The sequence below is a fragment of the Equus przewalskii genome, chromosome 15 (genome assembly GCF_037783145.1).
Source record: "Equus przewalskii isolate Varuska chromosome 15, EquPr2, whole genome shotgun sequence".
NCBI classification, from domain to species: Eukaryota; Metazoa; Chordata; class Mammalia; order Perissodactyla; family Equidae; genus Equus; species Equus przewalskii.
In genome coordinates, this window is record NC_091845.1 from 4,421,496 (window position 1) to 4,439,427 (window position 17,932).

General features: G+C 57.3%; 1 protein-coding gene across 1 annotated transcript; it reads left to right on the forward strand.

Moving 5' to 3' along the window:
- Positions 1–87: 87 nt before the first annotated feature.
- Positions 88–17,504, forward strand: TMEM43 (transmembrane protein 43). The gene is made up of 12 exons (XM_070574631.1): positions 88–303; positions 4,150–4,299; positions 5,216–5,350; positions 5,956–6,050; positions 6,857–6,906; positions 7,203–7,272; positions 8,083–8,153; positions 9,083–9,204; positions 9,496–9,570; positions 10,152–10,253; positions 13,237–13,354; positions 15,672–17,504. Exons 1-12 carry the CDS (start codon positions 292–294, stop codon positions 15,872–15,874), a joined length of 1,203 nt encoding a protein of 400 aa, XP_070430732.1. The 5' UTR covers positions 88–291; the 3' UTR covers positions 15,875–17,504.
- Positions 17,505–17,932: the final 428 nt, after the last annotated feature.

Below are 17,932 nucleotides of genomic sequence, written 5' to 3' on the forward strand. Positions count from 1 at the left end.
TTCCCAGAAAGTCACGCAGTGCGCAGGCGCATCACTGAAGGACTGTGTCTACGGCAACTTTGCCGAGCAAGCTCCTGACCCTGGACTACATTTTCCAGGAGGCCTTGCGGCGCGCATGAGCAGAAAAGCCAGGGACACTAGGGGCGGTAACTGTGGCGCGTCCCCTTAGTTCTGGGTTTCACGGGGAGTTTCGCAGCTCGCGCGCGGCCGAGAGGCAGCTGACTCCGCGCTCGGGCTGTAGGCGCGTCTCGCAGCGAAGCAGAGGGAGGGCGCGGCGAGCTGGCTCCCACCATGGCCGCGAACGTGAGTGTCTCTGTTCCGCCGGGCCACACCCGGGCTTCCCCATCAGCCGCGGCCTCCTCTTCCCCGGAGGCCGCCGAGGTCCGTCTGGACGGGCTGACCCCTCCGCGTGCCCGCTTCTGCGCCTCCGGGCGCTGTCCGTCGGTCCGGTCTCTCGGCCCCCGGCTCGGCTCGCGCGTCTGCGCGGAGGGAGGCGGGCTGGGAGGCGGTGCTCCCGGCGTTGGCCTGGGCTCTCGCGGGTCTCAGCCGGCGGAGCTCGAGAGCTGGTCGGGACCTCGGCGGGAGAGGGCCGTGCGCGGGAAGGGCGGGGCGGCCGGGACGGCCCGGGGAGCTGTCCAGCGGCGGACAGACCGCGCTGTCGGGCGGGGGGGGGCCGTGAACCGAGGCTGCGATGCTAGCTTGGGAGCCCAGGCGTTAGGATGCCCGTGAGAGGGAGCGCTTCCCTGCTGCCGCGCCCCTCGTCCTCCTAGCGTGGATTTGGTTAGAGAGGCCCTGGCGGAAGGCGTTCCCTTTGAAAGGCTGCGGGCTGCTTCTCCCTACAGCCAGCCATTCTTGAGAGTCTGCCCATGTAAGTCCAGCATTCATTCAACAAACCGGGCACACCTCCCACCAGGGCGCTGGCTGTGTGAGAAGCTGGTGACTCACCGCTCCCTCCTCGGTAAGGGCTTCTGGGCCAGCTCAGGAGCCCTGCCAGCCCCGACACTCCCGCCCTCCTGCTTTGGTGCAGCGTCCTGGCCACTCTCCCCTGGTCTGTTACACCCTCTTCTCAGGCCCCTCCTCTGTCCCCGAGCGTCCTCTCTGCCACCCACACCCCCAGAGAAGCCAGGGTTTGTGTCACCCACAGCCCTGGCACACGCCGCCTTGAGTTAGGGTTGTCTGGGAGGCCTAGGAGCCTTGAGGGCTGCAGCTAGAAAAGCCTCGGAGGTGGTCTGGGGACCCAGGGTCGGCCCGGGCAGAGGGCAGGCTGCGTCCGGGAAGGTGTCATGGAAGGTGCTGGAGAACACAGGCTCTGGAGTCAGGCCGGCCTGGGGGCCAGTCCAGATTCGTCCTCTCAGTGGCTGTGTGGCCTTAATCTCTCGGTGTTTCTGTTTCCTCCTGGGATCCGTTACTGTGAAGTTCAAGGGAGACGGTGCTTAGCACAGTGCCTAGCACACAGTAGGTACCTAATATGTGGAAAAGAAAGTTTATCTTCACAATGCTGGTGGGCAGAGAGCACCTCGGGTATGTTAGGACCTCACCTTTGCCAAGGAATGTGGAAGAGTTTGTGTATCCTCTGCTGCCAAACCTTGGTTGATTCATCCAGTAGCTGGGTGCACATTTACAGGAGCCACCAGGGCGGGTGAGGGAGAAAGATCTGAAGATGGTAGGGTGGAGCAGGGAGGCAACAGAATTTATAATGAGTGTAACAGTTGTCCTGTAACAGAGATGCTGTTACCATCTCCATGTTATAAGTGAGTGAACAGGATCAGAGAGGTAGAACAACATACCCAGGGTTGCACAGCAAGTGATTTTCAGGGCCTGTATGTCAACCTCTGTTCCCACAACTCATTGTTCATTGCTTCAGTCCCAGAGTGCTGGGACTGCGAGGGCATGTGTCACTGAGGATATATATACATGTATTTAATACACATCAAGGAGCCAACATCAAGATCGGGCTTACAGACGGCCTTGAAGAGAAGGAGAAAGGCATAGGAGGGGGCCGCTCAGGGCGGGGCGGGGCGAGGTGGCTGGCGAGGAGTGGGCAGGGAGGAGACGCCGTGATCCTCTGTGTCTACTGGGAGGTCCGTTCAGAGCACAGCCAGGTGTGTGACTCGCCACCACCCCTTCTGAGCCTCTGTTTTCTCATCCGTGAAGTGGGGTAGTGACAGCCCCCACCTCCTTAGGCTTGCCCATGACTGGCCTGTGATAGACTGGTGTGTTTGCCATTGTCATCATTGTCATGGCTGATGGTCACCTACCCGCCTGCAGCGAATTGCTCCACTAATATTTCCAAATGGCATGGAAGGTCAAGACCGTTTCTGAATGCGTTGGGCATCTGGTCCCTGGCAGGCCTGGGCTCATGGCATGTGGGAGAAGCAGAGAACGTGGCCTTTGCCTATTTCGAGCAGAGACTCCAACTTGAGTCTCTCCTGTGGCCCCAGCCCTGCACTCAGGGCCTGGCTCACTGGAGCACTCCCTGGGAGCCTCTGTACATCTTTGTGGCTTCTGTCAGCTCATCCCCAGCCTCCGTGCCAGGCTTGGTATCAGTTGCAGGGAAAGCTGCTAAGCCTCCACCAGCCAGCACCTGTCCCCTGGGCACCGAGCCAGCTTGTATTTATGTCCTCGCCTCTCCCCACAACCTCTGTGTTGGATTATTGTCCCCATTTTACAGATGAGCAACTGGAGGACACAAAGGGCTTGAGCTGCTTGCCCCCGGTCTCATGGCTGGTGTGTGGCAGAACCTGGACTCAAACCCAGTCTTCTGGCTCCGCAGTCCCGCCGTGGGTGACAACACTCTCCATCAGCAGTGGACACACCCCAGACCATGCTCCTGTTGTCATTGGACAAGGCCTGACCCGCTGCCTCTGGTTTGAGGCTGACCGTGAACCCGCCTAGACGTGCCTTGCTGTCCCCTTTCCTCCCCACACCCCGCCGGAGAAGATGGGTACTGATCCCCAGGGAGCAGTTCCTCCGTCCTCACCGTTGCCCACACAGTTCTTCCTGCTGTAGATGCCCTCACCCCAGGGTCTGCCTCCTCCAGGGAGCCCGCCTTGATCGCCCGCTGGAAGGGGTCCGTCCTTTAGCACTGGATTCACTTCTCTCCCCAGACACTCAGCATGGCTGAGCGCTGTTTGTGTGACTCAGTGGCCCGTAAGCCTTTTTACCCTCCTCTCACCCCACCAAGCCAGCATGGCCCTCTGGAAGCTCAGCCGCAGTCTGTCAGATTGAATTAAAAATATGTCTGTAACGACCAGTTTTTAAAACAATCTGGGGGGCCAGCCCCATGGCTGAATGGTTAAGTTCACGTGCTCCGCTTCAGCGGCCCAGGGTTTCGCCAGTTCGGATCCTGGGCGCAGACATGGCACCACTCATCAAGCCATGCTGAGGTGGCCTCCCACATGCCACAACCAGAAGGACCCACAGCTAAAAATAGACAACTACGTACCAGGGGCTTTGGGGAGAAAAAGGAAAAATAAAATCTTTAAAATGAAAAAAAATGATTTGGCAGTTTCTTAAAAAACATACATCTTCCTTGTGATCCAGCACTTCCACTCCTAGGTGTTTACCCAATACTCGAGGGAAGTGGAAGCTCCTGTCTACATAAAGATGTGTACATGAGTGTCCTTAATATCTAAGAACGTGAGCCGACCAGGACAGATAGCCACTGGTGAATGCTCAGCAAACGGGTGTGCTCCTCTGTGGAGTACTACTCAGCCTTGAAAAGGCGTAAGCCACTGACACACCACCTAGGTGGACCTCAGGAGCCGTGCACTGAGTTAAAGGATCTTGACAAAAAAGAGTTTGTGCTGTATAATTCCACGTATGTCAAGTTCCAGAAGAGCCAACACGAATCTACAGTGATACAGATTCAAATGGTTGTCCCCCTGGTGGGCGAGGAGAGGGGAGGATTGGCAGGGCGGGGACACAAGGAAGATTCCTGGGGTGATAGAAATGTTCTGTAGCTCAGTCTGGGTGTTGGTCAGATGATGGATGCATTTGTCAAAACCCATCAGACTGCACACTTATTATCTGTGCATTTATTTTATAATTAAAAAGCAATAAAAGCTGAGTATAAATAAATAGCAAAATTCAGTTTATTTTCAAAACCGATTTTCTTTCTGATTTTTTTTTGAATTTTTCATTTTTCAGTATTCCAGTTCAAGTAACAGGAGAGAACATGTCAAAACTACAACCGAGCCCCAGCCAGGCTTCCTGGAGCGGCTGAGCGAGACCTCAGGCGGGATGTTTGTGGGGCTCATGACCTTCCTGCTCTCCTTCTACTTGATTTTCACCAATGAGGTAAAATGTTCAGGGTCCCTCTGTGCAGAGTGAGGGTCCCACAGCACCAGGATCAAAGGCTGTGAATCCAGAGGCTGGATTTGGTAATAAGGGCCGAGGTTTTACAAAAGAGAGGAGGAGGGGCTGCTGAATTAATCAGAATTCTTTCTGTTTTGACCCACCTCACAACTGACAGAATCAGGAAGCGAAATGGATCATTTTACATGTCTGAAATCCTGGGCGCGGTACCAACTTCAGGCATGGTTGGATCCAGGCATTCATGCTGGGTTACCAGGAATTTCCATTTCTCCAGCTCTTGCCTGTTTTTCTCTATTGTGGATTTCTCTTTGGCAGGCTCTGCCTTTGTGGTGGCACAGGTGGCCCAGCAACTCCAGAGTCACATCCAACCAGCTTAGCAACCCCAGAGAAAAGGGGAACCATCTCTTTGTAAATCAGTTATCAAAAGTTGCAGGGAGATCTCTCAGTGGCTGGCTTGGGTCTCAGTCCTCTCTCTGAACCAGTCCCTGTGGCCCGTGGATACACATTTTGATTGGCAGGTCTGGGTCACATAATTTGGACAGCAGTGCAGATTGGCCCATGTAACTTACATGGACCGAGAGGAGGGGAGGGGAGGAAAAAGCAGGGGAAAATGAGGGGAGGGGTACAGGGCAGACAGAAGCCCCAGCTATTCCCACCATGAGGGCAGTCCTGAGATTGGTGGTGGGGTGGAGTGGTGGGACAAGGTCTGCCAAGAAAAGCAGGAATTCTGGGTTCCGATCCCAACTCTGCCACTTGCCAGACCTCAGTTTTTCAGCTGTAAAATGGGGAGATCAGCCTCAGTGCACCCAGAGGCCCATCCTGCGCTGACAGACTGCAGTAAGAACAACCGTCTCAGCCGTGCCTGAGTGTTGGCATCCTCACTCCCCTTTGCTCACAGGGCCGCGCCTTGAAGACAGCAACCTCCCTGGCCGAGGGCCTCTCGCTCGTGGTGTCCCCTGACAGCATCCACAGTGTGGCTCCAGAGAACGAGGGGAGGCTGGTGCACATCATTGGGGCCCTGCGGACGTCCAAGGTAGGTTTGGCAATGGTTGCCGGCCTGCCGGCGGCTTGGGACCTATTGCTGGATATTGTCTGCTCGAGGATTTGGAAAGCATGGGCCTTGGAGATGGACACGCGTGGGTGTGGTTTCCAACTCCACCGCTCAGCAGCTGTGTGGACCCAGCCCTCCTGAGTCTCAACATCTTCATCTGTAGCCTGGGGAGAATGATCGTAACGAAGTCGGGGGCCAATTTTGCAGATGCACGGGATTGAGTAGCCAGCCTCTTGGCACAGTCCCGGGCACGTGGTGCGAGCTTTACAAACGGCGCTTCAGTGATTGTGATTAGCTCGTGTGTCCAGAGCCAGGCTCCACGGGTGCTTTCCTGTGGAAACACAATCACGTGTCCTTGGCACCTTGCTGTTGGGCCGTGCAGCCTGAGCCTGTACCATGCGGCTCGTGGCCACGGGAGAGTGCCAAGGCCTTGAACAGGCAGCTTCACTGGATTCTCCCACACGCAGCTGCTGTAGGACTCCACGCCCTGTCCCTGTTCCCCATTCCTGTTTCTCTTCCAGTCCAGCTTCCCCTGAGCCGGGCTTCTGGGCTGGTCTTAGCCCTTATTTTTCTTGGTTTTTTTGAAGCTCTTGTCTGATCCAAACTACGGGGTCCACCTTCCGGCTGTGAAATTGCGGCGGCACGTGGAGATGTACCAGTGGGTGGAGACGGAGGAGTCCAGGTGAGGCGCAGGGAGCGCAGGGTCAGCTGGGGGTAAGGAGGCGCAGACGCTACGATGACACGCAGTTGGCTTTCATTGTGACGCTTCTGAAATTGAAAGTGTAAAATCTTCCTATCAGACAAATGCCAGATTACCCCACAATTGTCAGCCAGTGATCTTTTGTAGGTGGCAGGAACCTAACGCAGAGCGGCTCAAAGAGGAAAGCGGGAGTGATTGCTCTTGTCTAGGAAGTTATCCAGGGATGCCCATGCTCGAGGCATGACCGGATCCAGGCTGCAAACAGTGCTTTCCCGTGTGTCAGTCCTATCTTCTCTCCCGAGGGGCAGAGGCAGCCTCCCGGTTACATCCTGTCAGTTCTGACAGAAGTCCCAAGGCAGGCTCCCATTGGCCAGGCAGGGTCCCCTGGAGCTGAGCAACATGGACTATGAGTAGGGAGTGGAGCTGGCCGGGAGTCGGGGAGCCAGGACAGCTCAGCTCGGCTCGGAGAAGGGCAGCTGCAGGGGACTCTCCCAGGAAGTCCTGGAGCAGAGGGTGCAGGCAGACCTCTGAGCCCAGACGGCAGGGCTGGGCCCCTTGGTGTGAGCTCAGGATGAGAATGCTCTTTGCTCCGGTCAGGGCCTCGAGGGGTGGAACTGGCTGTCTGCTGGGGAGTGAGTGCCCCGTCTCTGGGCTGCTGCAGACAAAGCCTGCTCCACTGGGGAGTTTGGCCTGGTCGCTGCGAGCTGCTTCCTGTTGGAGATGCTGAGAGATTGGAATGCCTCCAGAGGGATGGGCTGATGCTGGGGCTGCCTGTGCTTTCCCTGCAGAGAATACACCGAGGATGGGCAGGTGAAGACAGAGAGGAGGTACTCCTACAGTGAGTACGGGGCCCCGCCCCTGCCTGCGAGCAGATGCTGGCATGTCCCTGCGCACATGTGCTCTCTGCTCTTGGCGGAGGCTGATGGCAGCAGGAAGGGTGCAGAACCAGGCGCGGGGATCCCTGGGTGCCGGTCCTCAGAGCCCTGCTCTCCTATCCATCCCATGAGGCTCGAGGAGCTGTCCCTTCGCCCCTCATGTGGTCACGGGTTTGGATAAGAGGATGCAGGGCCAGTAATCCTCAGACCTGTGGCCACTCTACCACCATTTCTGAGTTGTTCCCTCTCCCCACGACAGACACCGAATGGAGGTCAGAGATTGTCAACAGCAGAAACTTCGACAGAGAGATTGGCCACAAAAACCCCAGGTGAGAGCTGGGCCCCAGCCTGAGCACAGCCTTGCCTGCCACTGGCAGGTCCCACCTCAGCTTCCTCATCTGTGTAATGGGATTGACTGACTTCTGCCTCATGAAAGGATGAAAGCGTGGGACATGGCTCTGAGGCCAGCTCCTGTGCTGGGCACCAGGAGCACAGGGAGGCAAGACCCAACTTCTCTGACCCCAGACAAGCTCCCCTCAAACAGGTCACAAATAGAAGGCTTAGGCTGAGTACCTTAAAGGATTTGCACAGACTGCACCAGGGGGGCATTTTGTTACCTGTTAGCCATGGGGGTGGCAGGACAATCAGGGAGGGCTTTCAGGAGGCAGTGGCACTCGATCCAAGCTTTCAGATGATTTTGGCAGAGGGCGGTTAGCAGCTCAGGGATGTGGGGATGGTGAAACGGGCGTAACACTGGAGCACAGCTGCCTGCGGCCACGGGCAGGGCTGTGCCAGGAAGGGCCTGGGACATGTGCACAGGGCGGCTTGGATGCTGCCCAGGGCTGGGGAGGGTCAGTGAGGGTGTGAAGGCCATGGAGGGCCAGCTGACGGCTGGTGGGGGGTGACATGGGCTGCCAGGGGCCTAGGCAAGAGACCTCTGAGGCTCTGGGGCACGGGAGACAGAGTGAGGGTGCTCTGTCTCAGGGGTGGAGCAGGGTGTAAAGTCAAGACGTCGGGAGCGCCTGGGCTGGTCTGCACTTGCCAGAGCCCCCAGATGGCAGCCCTTCCTGGCACAACCCAGAGGGACCAGAGCGCTCCCCGCTGGTGCCCCTCTTCACCGGCAGCGCTCTCTCCCACAGTGCGATGGCAGTGGAGTCCTTCACAGCAACGGCCCCCTTCGTCCAAATTGGCAGGTTTTTCCTCTCGGCAGGTACGTCTCCAGCCCCTTCAGGTGAGCCAGCACCAACGCAGAGGCCCTGTGCATCCACGCAGCCACCTCCTAGCACCCAGCCGGCCTGGGGCTAAAGGGTCCCACTCCCCTAGGCAGGGGGTCAGCTGGCACTTCCCCAGCATCATACTTTGGGCTGTGGGCCGGAGGGAAGGCAGATCCCAGGGTGCCAAGGCTCGTGCAGAACGCTCGCACCCCGGCCGGGTTCCTCTGAAGCGCCGCTCTTGCAGAGAATGACCGCCAGGCACTGCTGCCGTGCCAGTTCTGGCCAGACAGCCGAGAGCCTTCCTCAGGTGGCCCTCGAGCAGCACTAGAGACCTGGCATCCAGCCCCGTGCCAGGAAGGGGGTGGGTCATTGCAGGCTGCCCCCAGGTGACTCCAAGAGAAGCTTTCAAGGGACAAGGTGGCATCACTGGCCACAGTAACTCCTGGGGCTCCTTCCCTGAGTCTGACCCTGGAAGGTGGGAGGGGAGGCCTGGAGATCCGGGGCGGCCATCTGTCCTGTCGCTCAGCTTGTGCCTGCTGTGCCTGCCGGCCCTGGCCTCAGGTGCTCTCTGTGCAGCCAGGGAGCCAGGCTTGGACATGGGTGACTGGACCCAAGGTGGGGTGGGGACAGGGCTAGGACCATTCCTGGAGCTGTGGTCACTCCGACTGGACAGGGAGAGGAGACAGGAAAGGCTTTCTGGAGGAAATGGTGACTGAGATGAGGCTGGCAGAGGACAAGCTGTGGAAGAGGTGGATTGGAGAAGGGCACACCAGGCCCGGAGGGGGCTGAGTCTGGAGGTGGCAGCAGGGCCAGGCTGTGAGCTGGGTGTGAGGGCGTCGTGGGCAGGGTGTCAGGCTGAGGGGCTTGCAGACCAGGGGTGTTTTAATTTGCATACTCTTGTTTCTAACCACCTCGCTTCTCCCAGGCCTCATTGACAAAATCGACAACTTCAAGCCATTGAGCCTGTCCAAGCTGGAGGACCCCCATGTGGACATCATTCGCCGGGGAGACTATTTCTACCACAGTGAAAACCCCAAGTATCCAGAGGTACGCTTGGGGGCTTGGGCTGCTCAGATAGCAAAGATCAGGGCCGTGGAGGAGCATGCCGGACAGCACGCAGGAGTCACAGTCCTGCTATCGACTCTGCCTCTGTTCTGTTGAACCTGTAGCTGCACTCGGCCAAATGAAATGGGAGAGGAGAGGCCTCCTGGGTGATGGGGACACGTGGGCTGACGTGGAGGCGGGGAGAGCACCAGCGCGGGGTTCGACGGCACCATGGGCCCAGGCCCAGGCTGACTGCCGCCTGCCTCACTCCCCTCACTTCTCTCCCACCCCCAGGTCGGAGACCTGCGCGTCTCCTTTTCCTACGCGGGGCTGAGCGGCGACGACCCCGACCTGGGCCCGGCTCACGTGGTAATCCAGCTCCCCCAGGGCAGACTGAGGCAGGGCTTCCTAACCTTCCTGGGCACAGACACCTCGGACAGTGTCGTGAATGCTCCGGACCCTCCCTCCAGGAAAAGCATTTAAGTGCTCACTTTCACCCACCGCCGGGCCTGCCTGGAGCAGTTTCCGAGGTCCGCGTCCCCGCAGCCACCCTGGACGCCCGTGGGCCCTGCCCTAGGAGCTGCAGTTCTAGAGGCGTCTCATGATTATGCCTGATGAGAGTTCTTCCCATCACACACGGGCCCTCTTCCCCCAGCCCGTTTTTCGCTCTGTCAGTACTGGGTCTCGTGTTCCTGAGCCCGTCAAGTGCAGTCCCGCCCCTGCCCCTGCTCTGCCCGGAATCCTGCTTCTGCCCAGGGTCCTCCCTGGAGCTTGGAGTGGAGCCGATTGGCCGACCTCGGGGGGCTGCTGTACGCCGGGCGAGGTGTGGAGAGAGGCTCCGGGGCTGGCCTGGGTCTCCTCACTCCCCTAGTCGGCACACAGTGCAGAGGGGCGCTGGGACCGGGCGGGCTGATCATCCCCTCAGGTCTAACCCCAAATTCTCTGACCAGGTCACCGTGATTGCCCGGCAGCGGGGTGACCAGCTAGTCCCATACTCGACCAGGTCCGGGGACACCTTGCTTCTCCTGCACCATGGGGACTTCTCAGCAGAGGTGAGTTGCTGCTGCCCCCTGCATGATGGGGGGACAGGCAGGTCCTCCACTCTGGTGGCTATTTAGTAAGCTCCTACTACTAGAGGGCCTAGCTGGTGCCATGAGGCAAGAGAGGGAAATAGAAGGAATAAGAATCTCCGTGTGTGTGCCAGACTGGGCCAGGTGCTGAGGACAGACCCGCAAGCAGAACAGCCTCGTCCCTCACAGGCTTCCCGCCGTGTGGGGGAGTAAGGACACATGGTGCGGAGCGTTGGGAGGGGCGGCAGACGCTCTGAGAGAAACAGACCCGATCACAGAAGGCTGCTTCAGCACTAGTCAAGGCGGTGACAATTTGAGTGACAGTTTGCTGAGTCCCAGCGGAAGGGAATCGGTCAGAGCTGGAGGAGTCGGGGTCCCTCAGTAGCTCAGGCAGGACGGTATTCATCATGCCAGGGGCACCGGGAGTGCCCGAGTGGCCGCCGCCCCAAGAGGAGGGCGCGGGGTAGACGAGGCTGCTGAGCCCGGAGGCCCCCGTGAGGATGCGCTGCCACTTTAAGAGCACTAGGGGCAGCGGGGCTTGGAGCTGCAGAGTCCAGGACTGCGAGGGAGGGCGGGTGCCTCAGGGACAGTGGTCCCAGGCCTGGCAGCCCTGTCCCCACTCGTGAAGCGGGGAGGGTCCTGCCTCAGCTGGGAGGAGCAGAGGTGCTCAGAGGCGCTGGTCTCTTCAGTTGCGTGCCTTAAATGTTAGCCTTTCTTCTCCCAGGCAGGAAATCCTACTCTTCAACAGGAAAACAGTTTTTACTTTGTTGTTGAACACAGCGTGTCACTGGTGGGACGTTCCATACTTGCCTTGAACAGGACTGTGGGATTTTCATCCAGAATTGGCTTGGAAGAGACAGGCAGGCAGCAGGGCTTAGCTGTGACCCTCTTGAGCCTGTCATTAGGCCCTCAGCTGCCATCCCTCTCACTCCAGCCCCCAGCCCCGGGGTCGGGGCATGTTGTGGGTAGGGGCTGTGCCTACTCCTTTGGCCAGGACGAGGGTGTGGTCAGGCTGTGGCCCAGAGCACAGTTGCCAACGTCAGGGTGGGGCTGCCACCTCCAGCCTAGTAGGTCATGAGTCACCCTTTCCACCTGCAGCTCCCGGGGCCCTAGGGAGTTTCTGACGTGAGGAGGCCCTGTCCCGGCCTCACTTTCTCTCCCAGAGCCCCAGCCGTGGCTTGGCTTCCAGCCTCTTGCAGGTGGAGGCCCACGTCTCACAGCTGCCCACAGAGAGGAGTGGTGGGGCTCCTGGCTTGCACAACTCCCAGGAGGGAAGGCTCTGACAGACCGGCAAGAGCAGCGCGGGGTCTCTGCCAAGCGAGGAGAGAAGGCCTTGAGCCGAGGAGGCAGCGCATGGCCCTGAGGAGAAGCCAGAGCCTGCGAGCCAGGATGCCCACGTCCCAGGTCTGGGGCGGGAGAGTGCAGGGAGGACGATCGTGGACTCTGCCTGCCGCTGGCGGTGGGGCCCAAGCCAGCTCTCTCCTCTCTTAGCCTGCTGCCTCCTCTGGAAAATGGAACCTTTTGCATCATTGTTATCACCTCCACCTTATTTGGTGGTTGTGAAGGGTCTTCATTCATTCAGTGTGTTTTTATTGAGCACCAGGGACACAGTGAGGGACAAAACAGACATGGCCCCTGCGCTCAAGCCTGTAGCTTAGTCAGCTGCTTCGGGTGAGACCCTGAGTGGGTTACTTGTCCTCTCAGAGCCTCAGTTTCCTCTTCTGTAAAGTGGAAATAAGCATGCCTACCCTCAGCGGTGAAATAAGATAATACTTAGAAAGCACGTGGGACGCGACTGGTAACTAGGAAGCAGTAAGTGTTAGTTGCCATCACTGCTGTTACAGTAAGGCCAAGGGAGCCCGACTCAGCCTGGGGTCGGGGAGGCTCTGAAGAAATGGCACTTAGGCTGAGCCTGGAAGAGTGCAGGAGCTGGCAAGGCAGGATTAGGTGTGTGCAAAGGCCCCAAGGCAGCAGACACTTGACCTGATCTCTGGACAGGCAGCCAGTGGGGCTGGGGCGTAGACGGTGGGGCTGTAGCAGGTCACAGTGTGGAGAAGGAGGTGAGGGTGGCAGGAGCACGTGGGCAGGGGGCAGGAGGCTGCCGCAGCGGTCCAGGTGGGAGACGGTGCCGACACAGGGGAGGGGTGACGGTGGTGAGAGATTTGGGGAAGTGTGGACACAGCGTTGCCAGGACTTGCGTATGGCCTGGATGGGAGGTGGTGAGGGAGGAGCGAGCCATGTTTGACACCCAGGTTTCGGCTTGTGCAGGGGGCGGGTGGCTGCTCCACCTGCCGAGACAGAGATGATGGAGAGGAGCAGTGGGGTGGAGGCTCCAGTGTTGGTGTCAACGTGCCAAGACGTCAAGTGGAGATGTCTCTTAGGCAGTGGGAACCCCAGGGGTGAGGCACAGAAAGGTGCCAGAGCTGCAGCTTTAAATGAGGGCCTGGGCATCGAGAGGGGTCCCTGGGGTGGGGGCAGCAGGGGGGGGCGTGGAAGAATTTCAGCATTGGAAGGACAGCCAGAGGGAAGGAGCAGCCTGAGAAGGAGGGAGACCAGGAGAGTGCAGCGTCCCCGACCCTGAGAACCGAGTCTGAGATGGAGTCAAAGACTGCACGGAGCATGTCCCGGGGGCAGCACACACACTCAGACATTGCCACTGTGGCGGGTGGTGACCAGCGACCCCTGGGTGCTGCTGCAGTGTGGAGGGGGCTAAGCAGGCTCTCCCTGACAGGACAGCGAGCTAAGGACGCAGGAAGGAGGTGGGCTGTGACCTGAAGGCCATACCTCCCCCTGCACCTCTGGGCCTTGCTCTGGGCCGTCCCAGCGGGAGAGGCCCTTAGACCTGGGTGGGAGATGTGCCCTCCTCCCTCCGATCTGTTCAGAGGGGCCAACAGCTCCCGGGTTGGCACGCCTCCATCAGAGACATGCAACATGAGCCCTCCCTCCCACCCACTGTGTCCCACAGGAGGTGTTTCGTAGAGAGCAGAAGAGCAACGCCGTGAAGACATGGGGCCTGCGGGCCGCCGGCTGGATGGCCATGTTTACGGGCCTCACCCTGATGACGCGGATCCTCTATACCCTGGGTAGGTGTGGACGGGGCTGGGGGTCCTGCCCCCGCTACAGCCCCAGGTGCCTCTGCCGTGCTGACGACAGCACTGTGTCAGCTTTTCCCGCCTGACGGGTGCTCCCTGGGCAGAGGAAGGCAAGTATGAAGGACAAGAGGCTGCCAGGGTGCGGGCTGGGTGGGTGCTGACTCCCAGGAGGCTGGTTCAGCTTCCGTGATCCGAAGGTCTGGCCCACCCATCCCCGGCTCACTCACTCGTTCATTCCTCCATCCCTTCCTTCCACACGAACAGCCGTGGTGCGGAGGCTGGCCAGCCTTTGCAGTGAGCCAGACCTGAGGTCTGTGATGTCAGAGCTCTGGAAGCTGGGGCTGTTCCCTTGTCTCAGCTTCAGGTACCTCACACCTAACCTGCAGAATTTTGTGAAATATTTGGCAAATAAGAAATACTCTAAAACTGTTATGGCTTCCCTCCCCACCCCAAGACCTGGGCTAGATTTGGGGCAGCCAGCGAGATTGTGGCCTTCTCACTTGGCCTGGGGTTGGCACCAGTGAGCCCAGTAGCTGCCTGAGTGACCTAGCCTGGCCCAGGACAGAGAGCCCAGCGTGACTGAGTAGGTGCTGGGCCTAGACTGTGGCTCTGGGAGGACAGGGCTCCTCGGGGGACTCCCCATCCAGGCCTTTGCCCCACTGTGTCCCAACCAGTCAGACGTTTCCGTCCAGCCTTCTCTGGGCCCCACCACAACCTCTCTCCCACTTACCCTTTCCAGCTGCGGACAGGTCTGGCTGCAGTCCTTCCCGGACTGGCAGAGCTGGGAGGGCCGCTGCCCTTGTTTTACAGACAGGAAACTGAGGCCACAGGGAAAAGGACACTTCCTCTGAGGCTTTCCTGGGACAGCTGGATTGTGCCCAGAAAGACCGGCCAGGTCTTGGGTGCCATTCGGGAGAGGTTAGAATTTGAACAGACTCCCCCGCCGTTCCTTTGCACTAAGCCCGTTGTGGCTGTGTGACCTTGGACAGGCATTTTCCCTCTCTGAGCCTCAAGTCTCCCATTGTCTCCCAAGATGAAGAGCTGGGAATCTGTCTCAGAGGGCCCTTTGAATGTCTGACAGTCTGTGATCCTGGAATGCTGACACTCCAGGGTCAGGACAGATGTCAGAGCGTGCCAGGATCCAGAGTGCAGGGGGGGTGGTTCAGGAAGCTACACCGCAGCATTCATTCATGCCTGCATTCGTTCAGTAAGTGCTTCCCAAGTGCCTGCTGTGTGCACGACACTGCTCTAAGCCCTGGAGACCACGCAGTGAGCAGGACAGACAAGGCCCCTGTCCTCTCAAGGCCCAGGGCAACGGTGAGAGCTCAGGGTCTGGGCTCAGTCAGTCGGGAGTTGACATCCTGGTCCTGGCACTTTCTGGCTGTAGGACTTTGGGCAAGTTGAACTCCCTGGGTCTCAGTGACTTTGTGGGTGAAATGAGGTTAAGCACAGTACCAGCTTTGAGCATGAGGCTTTGGTAAGATGGTGCACATAGTGCCTGACACATGGCCAGCACTCAAAAACATGAGCTCTGCTGGTTACGAGGGCCAGCTAGGGGTGCGGATGGGAAGAGACCAAGGTGAACCATGAGCTGACCTGCAGGGTCCTGTAGTCGTGGCAGGGCAGTGGGGCTTGCTCTGCAAACCCAAGGGTGCCAGGCCACTGGGGCCTCCTGGGAACTGACTGAAGATCCCCCAGTGGACATCAGCTACAGAATGCCAACTTGGAGGGCAGGGCAGGCCAAGGAGAGGGTAGTTCTCTATGGATTCAGCTGGATCCTAGACTTGATTATATTGGGGCAACAGCTGTGAGATCCTTGAAGGCAGAGGCCACCTTAGGCCTATTTATTTCCCTTGGCCCCTGCACAGAGCCAGGCACACAGGTAATTGGTAATGACTTGCTGCATGAATGAACAGACACCTCCAGGAACAGCTGAGGGGCCCAAGTAGACACCACGGAAGGTTCTGGCCACAGTCTTCGTAAGGGTGCAGCACACAGGGTATTTGAGTGTCACAGGCGAATGTCTTTACATTGGCCTCAGCTGCCATCAACACAGAATCTTTGCAGAGCACTTTGCGCGCCTTCTCCCTGGATGGCGGCTCAGTGCCCAGCCACAGCTCTGGTGGGCTCCTTCCTCATGGATTTCCATCTGCACTAGGAGGTTCTTTGCTCCTACCACTGCCCCCTCCTCTCCTTGGTCACCCGGCAGCTGGGGCCCCCGCCCGTCTAGAGACAGGACCCACCTGCTGATGTCCTGAGAAGGCGGCGTGGCGGCCCTGGAAGCCTCACTGCCTTTCTCTCCCCACAGTGGACTGGTTCCCCATCTTCCGAGACCTGGTCAACATTGGCCTGAAGGCCTTCGCCTTCTGCATGGCCACCTCGCTGACCTTGCTGACCGTGGCTGCGGGCTGGCTCTTCTACAGGCCCCTCTGGGCCCTCTTCATCGGCTGCCTGGCCCTGGTGCCCATCATCATTGCTCGGACACGGGTGCCAGCCAAAAAGCTGGAGTGAAGCAGGCCCTGGCACCCACCAGACACCCGCGTGAGCCCCCGGATCCAGGCCGCCCCCTGGCCCCACCCCACTCCACGCCCGAGCATGAGTCTGCATCCGTTTTGGATTCTGCACCCACCCCGCTCTGCAAGGGGCTGGACTTGACCGCGTACGTAGGTGTCAGGTTTGGTGTCCCTCAGTTAGCATCGTCCCCAGCCCTTCTCTTGCCAGCAGGCAGCTCCTGTCTTGTAGCATGACAGGCATTCTCGTCTCCTTTTCTTGGGACCGAGTGTCGCCGGTCCACACATCTCACTTCACTGATGTCTGCAGACAACGAGGTGGTGATGCTCGGAGACCTGCGCCTATCACTGCTGCCTCTCATTCCTGGAGGTGAGCGCCTGGGCTCTGCCACAGCCACACCGCACCCTAAAGGGCCACCGTCACAGTCGCCTTGGAACAGGACCGCAGCAACAGGACAGAGCACTCTCCTACCCTACGAGGGAGTTGAGATTTAAAAAACAAAACAAAAAAACCACCGGAATGATTCACATTTCAGACTGTTACAGAAAAACACGCTTTAATGCGTCAGTGGAAGTTGATTCAGAGCACAGAAAGGTGTTAAGTGGGGGTGTGGCTTACCTGGTGAGAAAAACTATTACTTCTGTCAGTATTCTGGGTTGCTGGGACACTTTAAGATGCTTTGGACCAAGTGTTTCCACCCTTGGAGAGGGGACTCGCCAGGGCAGAGAAAGGCTTTTCCTTTCATCTTCTGGCATCAGAAACTACCGATTTACTTGAATGATTCAGTTTTTAGTCAACCATCAAAGGAAGACGTTGGAAGCTCTGTTCTGTTAGGTGGGCTCCTCACGGTGACCTCCCATCGGCCAGAATCAGGGATCAGAGACCTGGAGCCTGCTGGAGTCCAGCGCTCTTGTTTGACCTTGTTCCTTTCATCACATCAATGCTTCTACATGAGTGTCCAGGCCTCACGTGGCGGCTTCTGAGTGGTTGGTTTATCTGTTAAGTGTCCACAGCTTTACTCCTAATTAAAACCTACCCACGCTTAATTCACTTAGTTTCTAAGTTTCATACCCTTTGAAAGATAAACTATGTTATAACCATGATGCCTTAAAAGACTCTTTGTATGTCCTTTATCTTTTTGCTATTTGGAAATTGTTCTGCTTTGCTGGAGTGCTTGTTTTAGCAAGTAAGTATTTGGTAGTCAAGTGAGGGGTCAGAACTTCTGAAACTAGTGAGCTAATCATCTTCTTGTCCTGGGTCATCTGTGCTATAAACGGAGATTCTTCGTGTTAAAAACAGCCAGTCCCAGCGATGATTTATCTGGGTTGAAGGATTGAAATAGTATTCACTACTGCTTGTTAAACAAGCAGTTTCATCAATCTCTCAACTTTTAAAGGATGCTTTTGGAGACAACACTGTAACTAGATGATGGTGAAATGCAAAATCCTTGGGATCTGGTTTGTGCAATTTTTTCTAGCAGATTTTAAATTACTGCCAATTTCAAAAGTGTTGTTAATGAGCAAAATAATGTTAGAGAGATATTTGAAGCCTTTGGAAAATCATGAAATTTGTATTATCTTTGTATTTCTGATAAAAATTGAAAATAAATTTTTAAATATCTTTTGTTATAGGACCTTGCCATTATCCCTTCTTTTTCTGGCATTCTTTCTGAAATTTCTCTTAAAGAATTAACCATAGAATTTATTAAGAACGATATGAAGTTTTAGAACTCAATTCTACTTTGCTTTTAGTGGTTAAAATAGGTTTCAGTTTTTTAAAAAGGCATCTCAATATTCCTGGCACTAAGAAGTCTAACATAGCAAAGCCTACTTTGTTTGGACTGATTTCAAATGAATGACTCACACTTCACCCATCTTCAGAATGTGCTGGAAGAGACGGAGCCACAGCACTATCCCGTGCAAAAGGCAGCGTGGGCTTTGGGTTGGGACAGACCTGAGCTCTGTTCCCACGTCTGTGATGCTTGGCTGTCTGGCGGGCTTGTCAGTACTCTCAGAGCCTCAGTATCCTCATCTGTAAAAGGGGGACAGTACTTTTCTA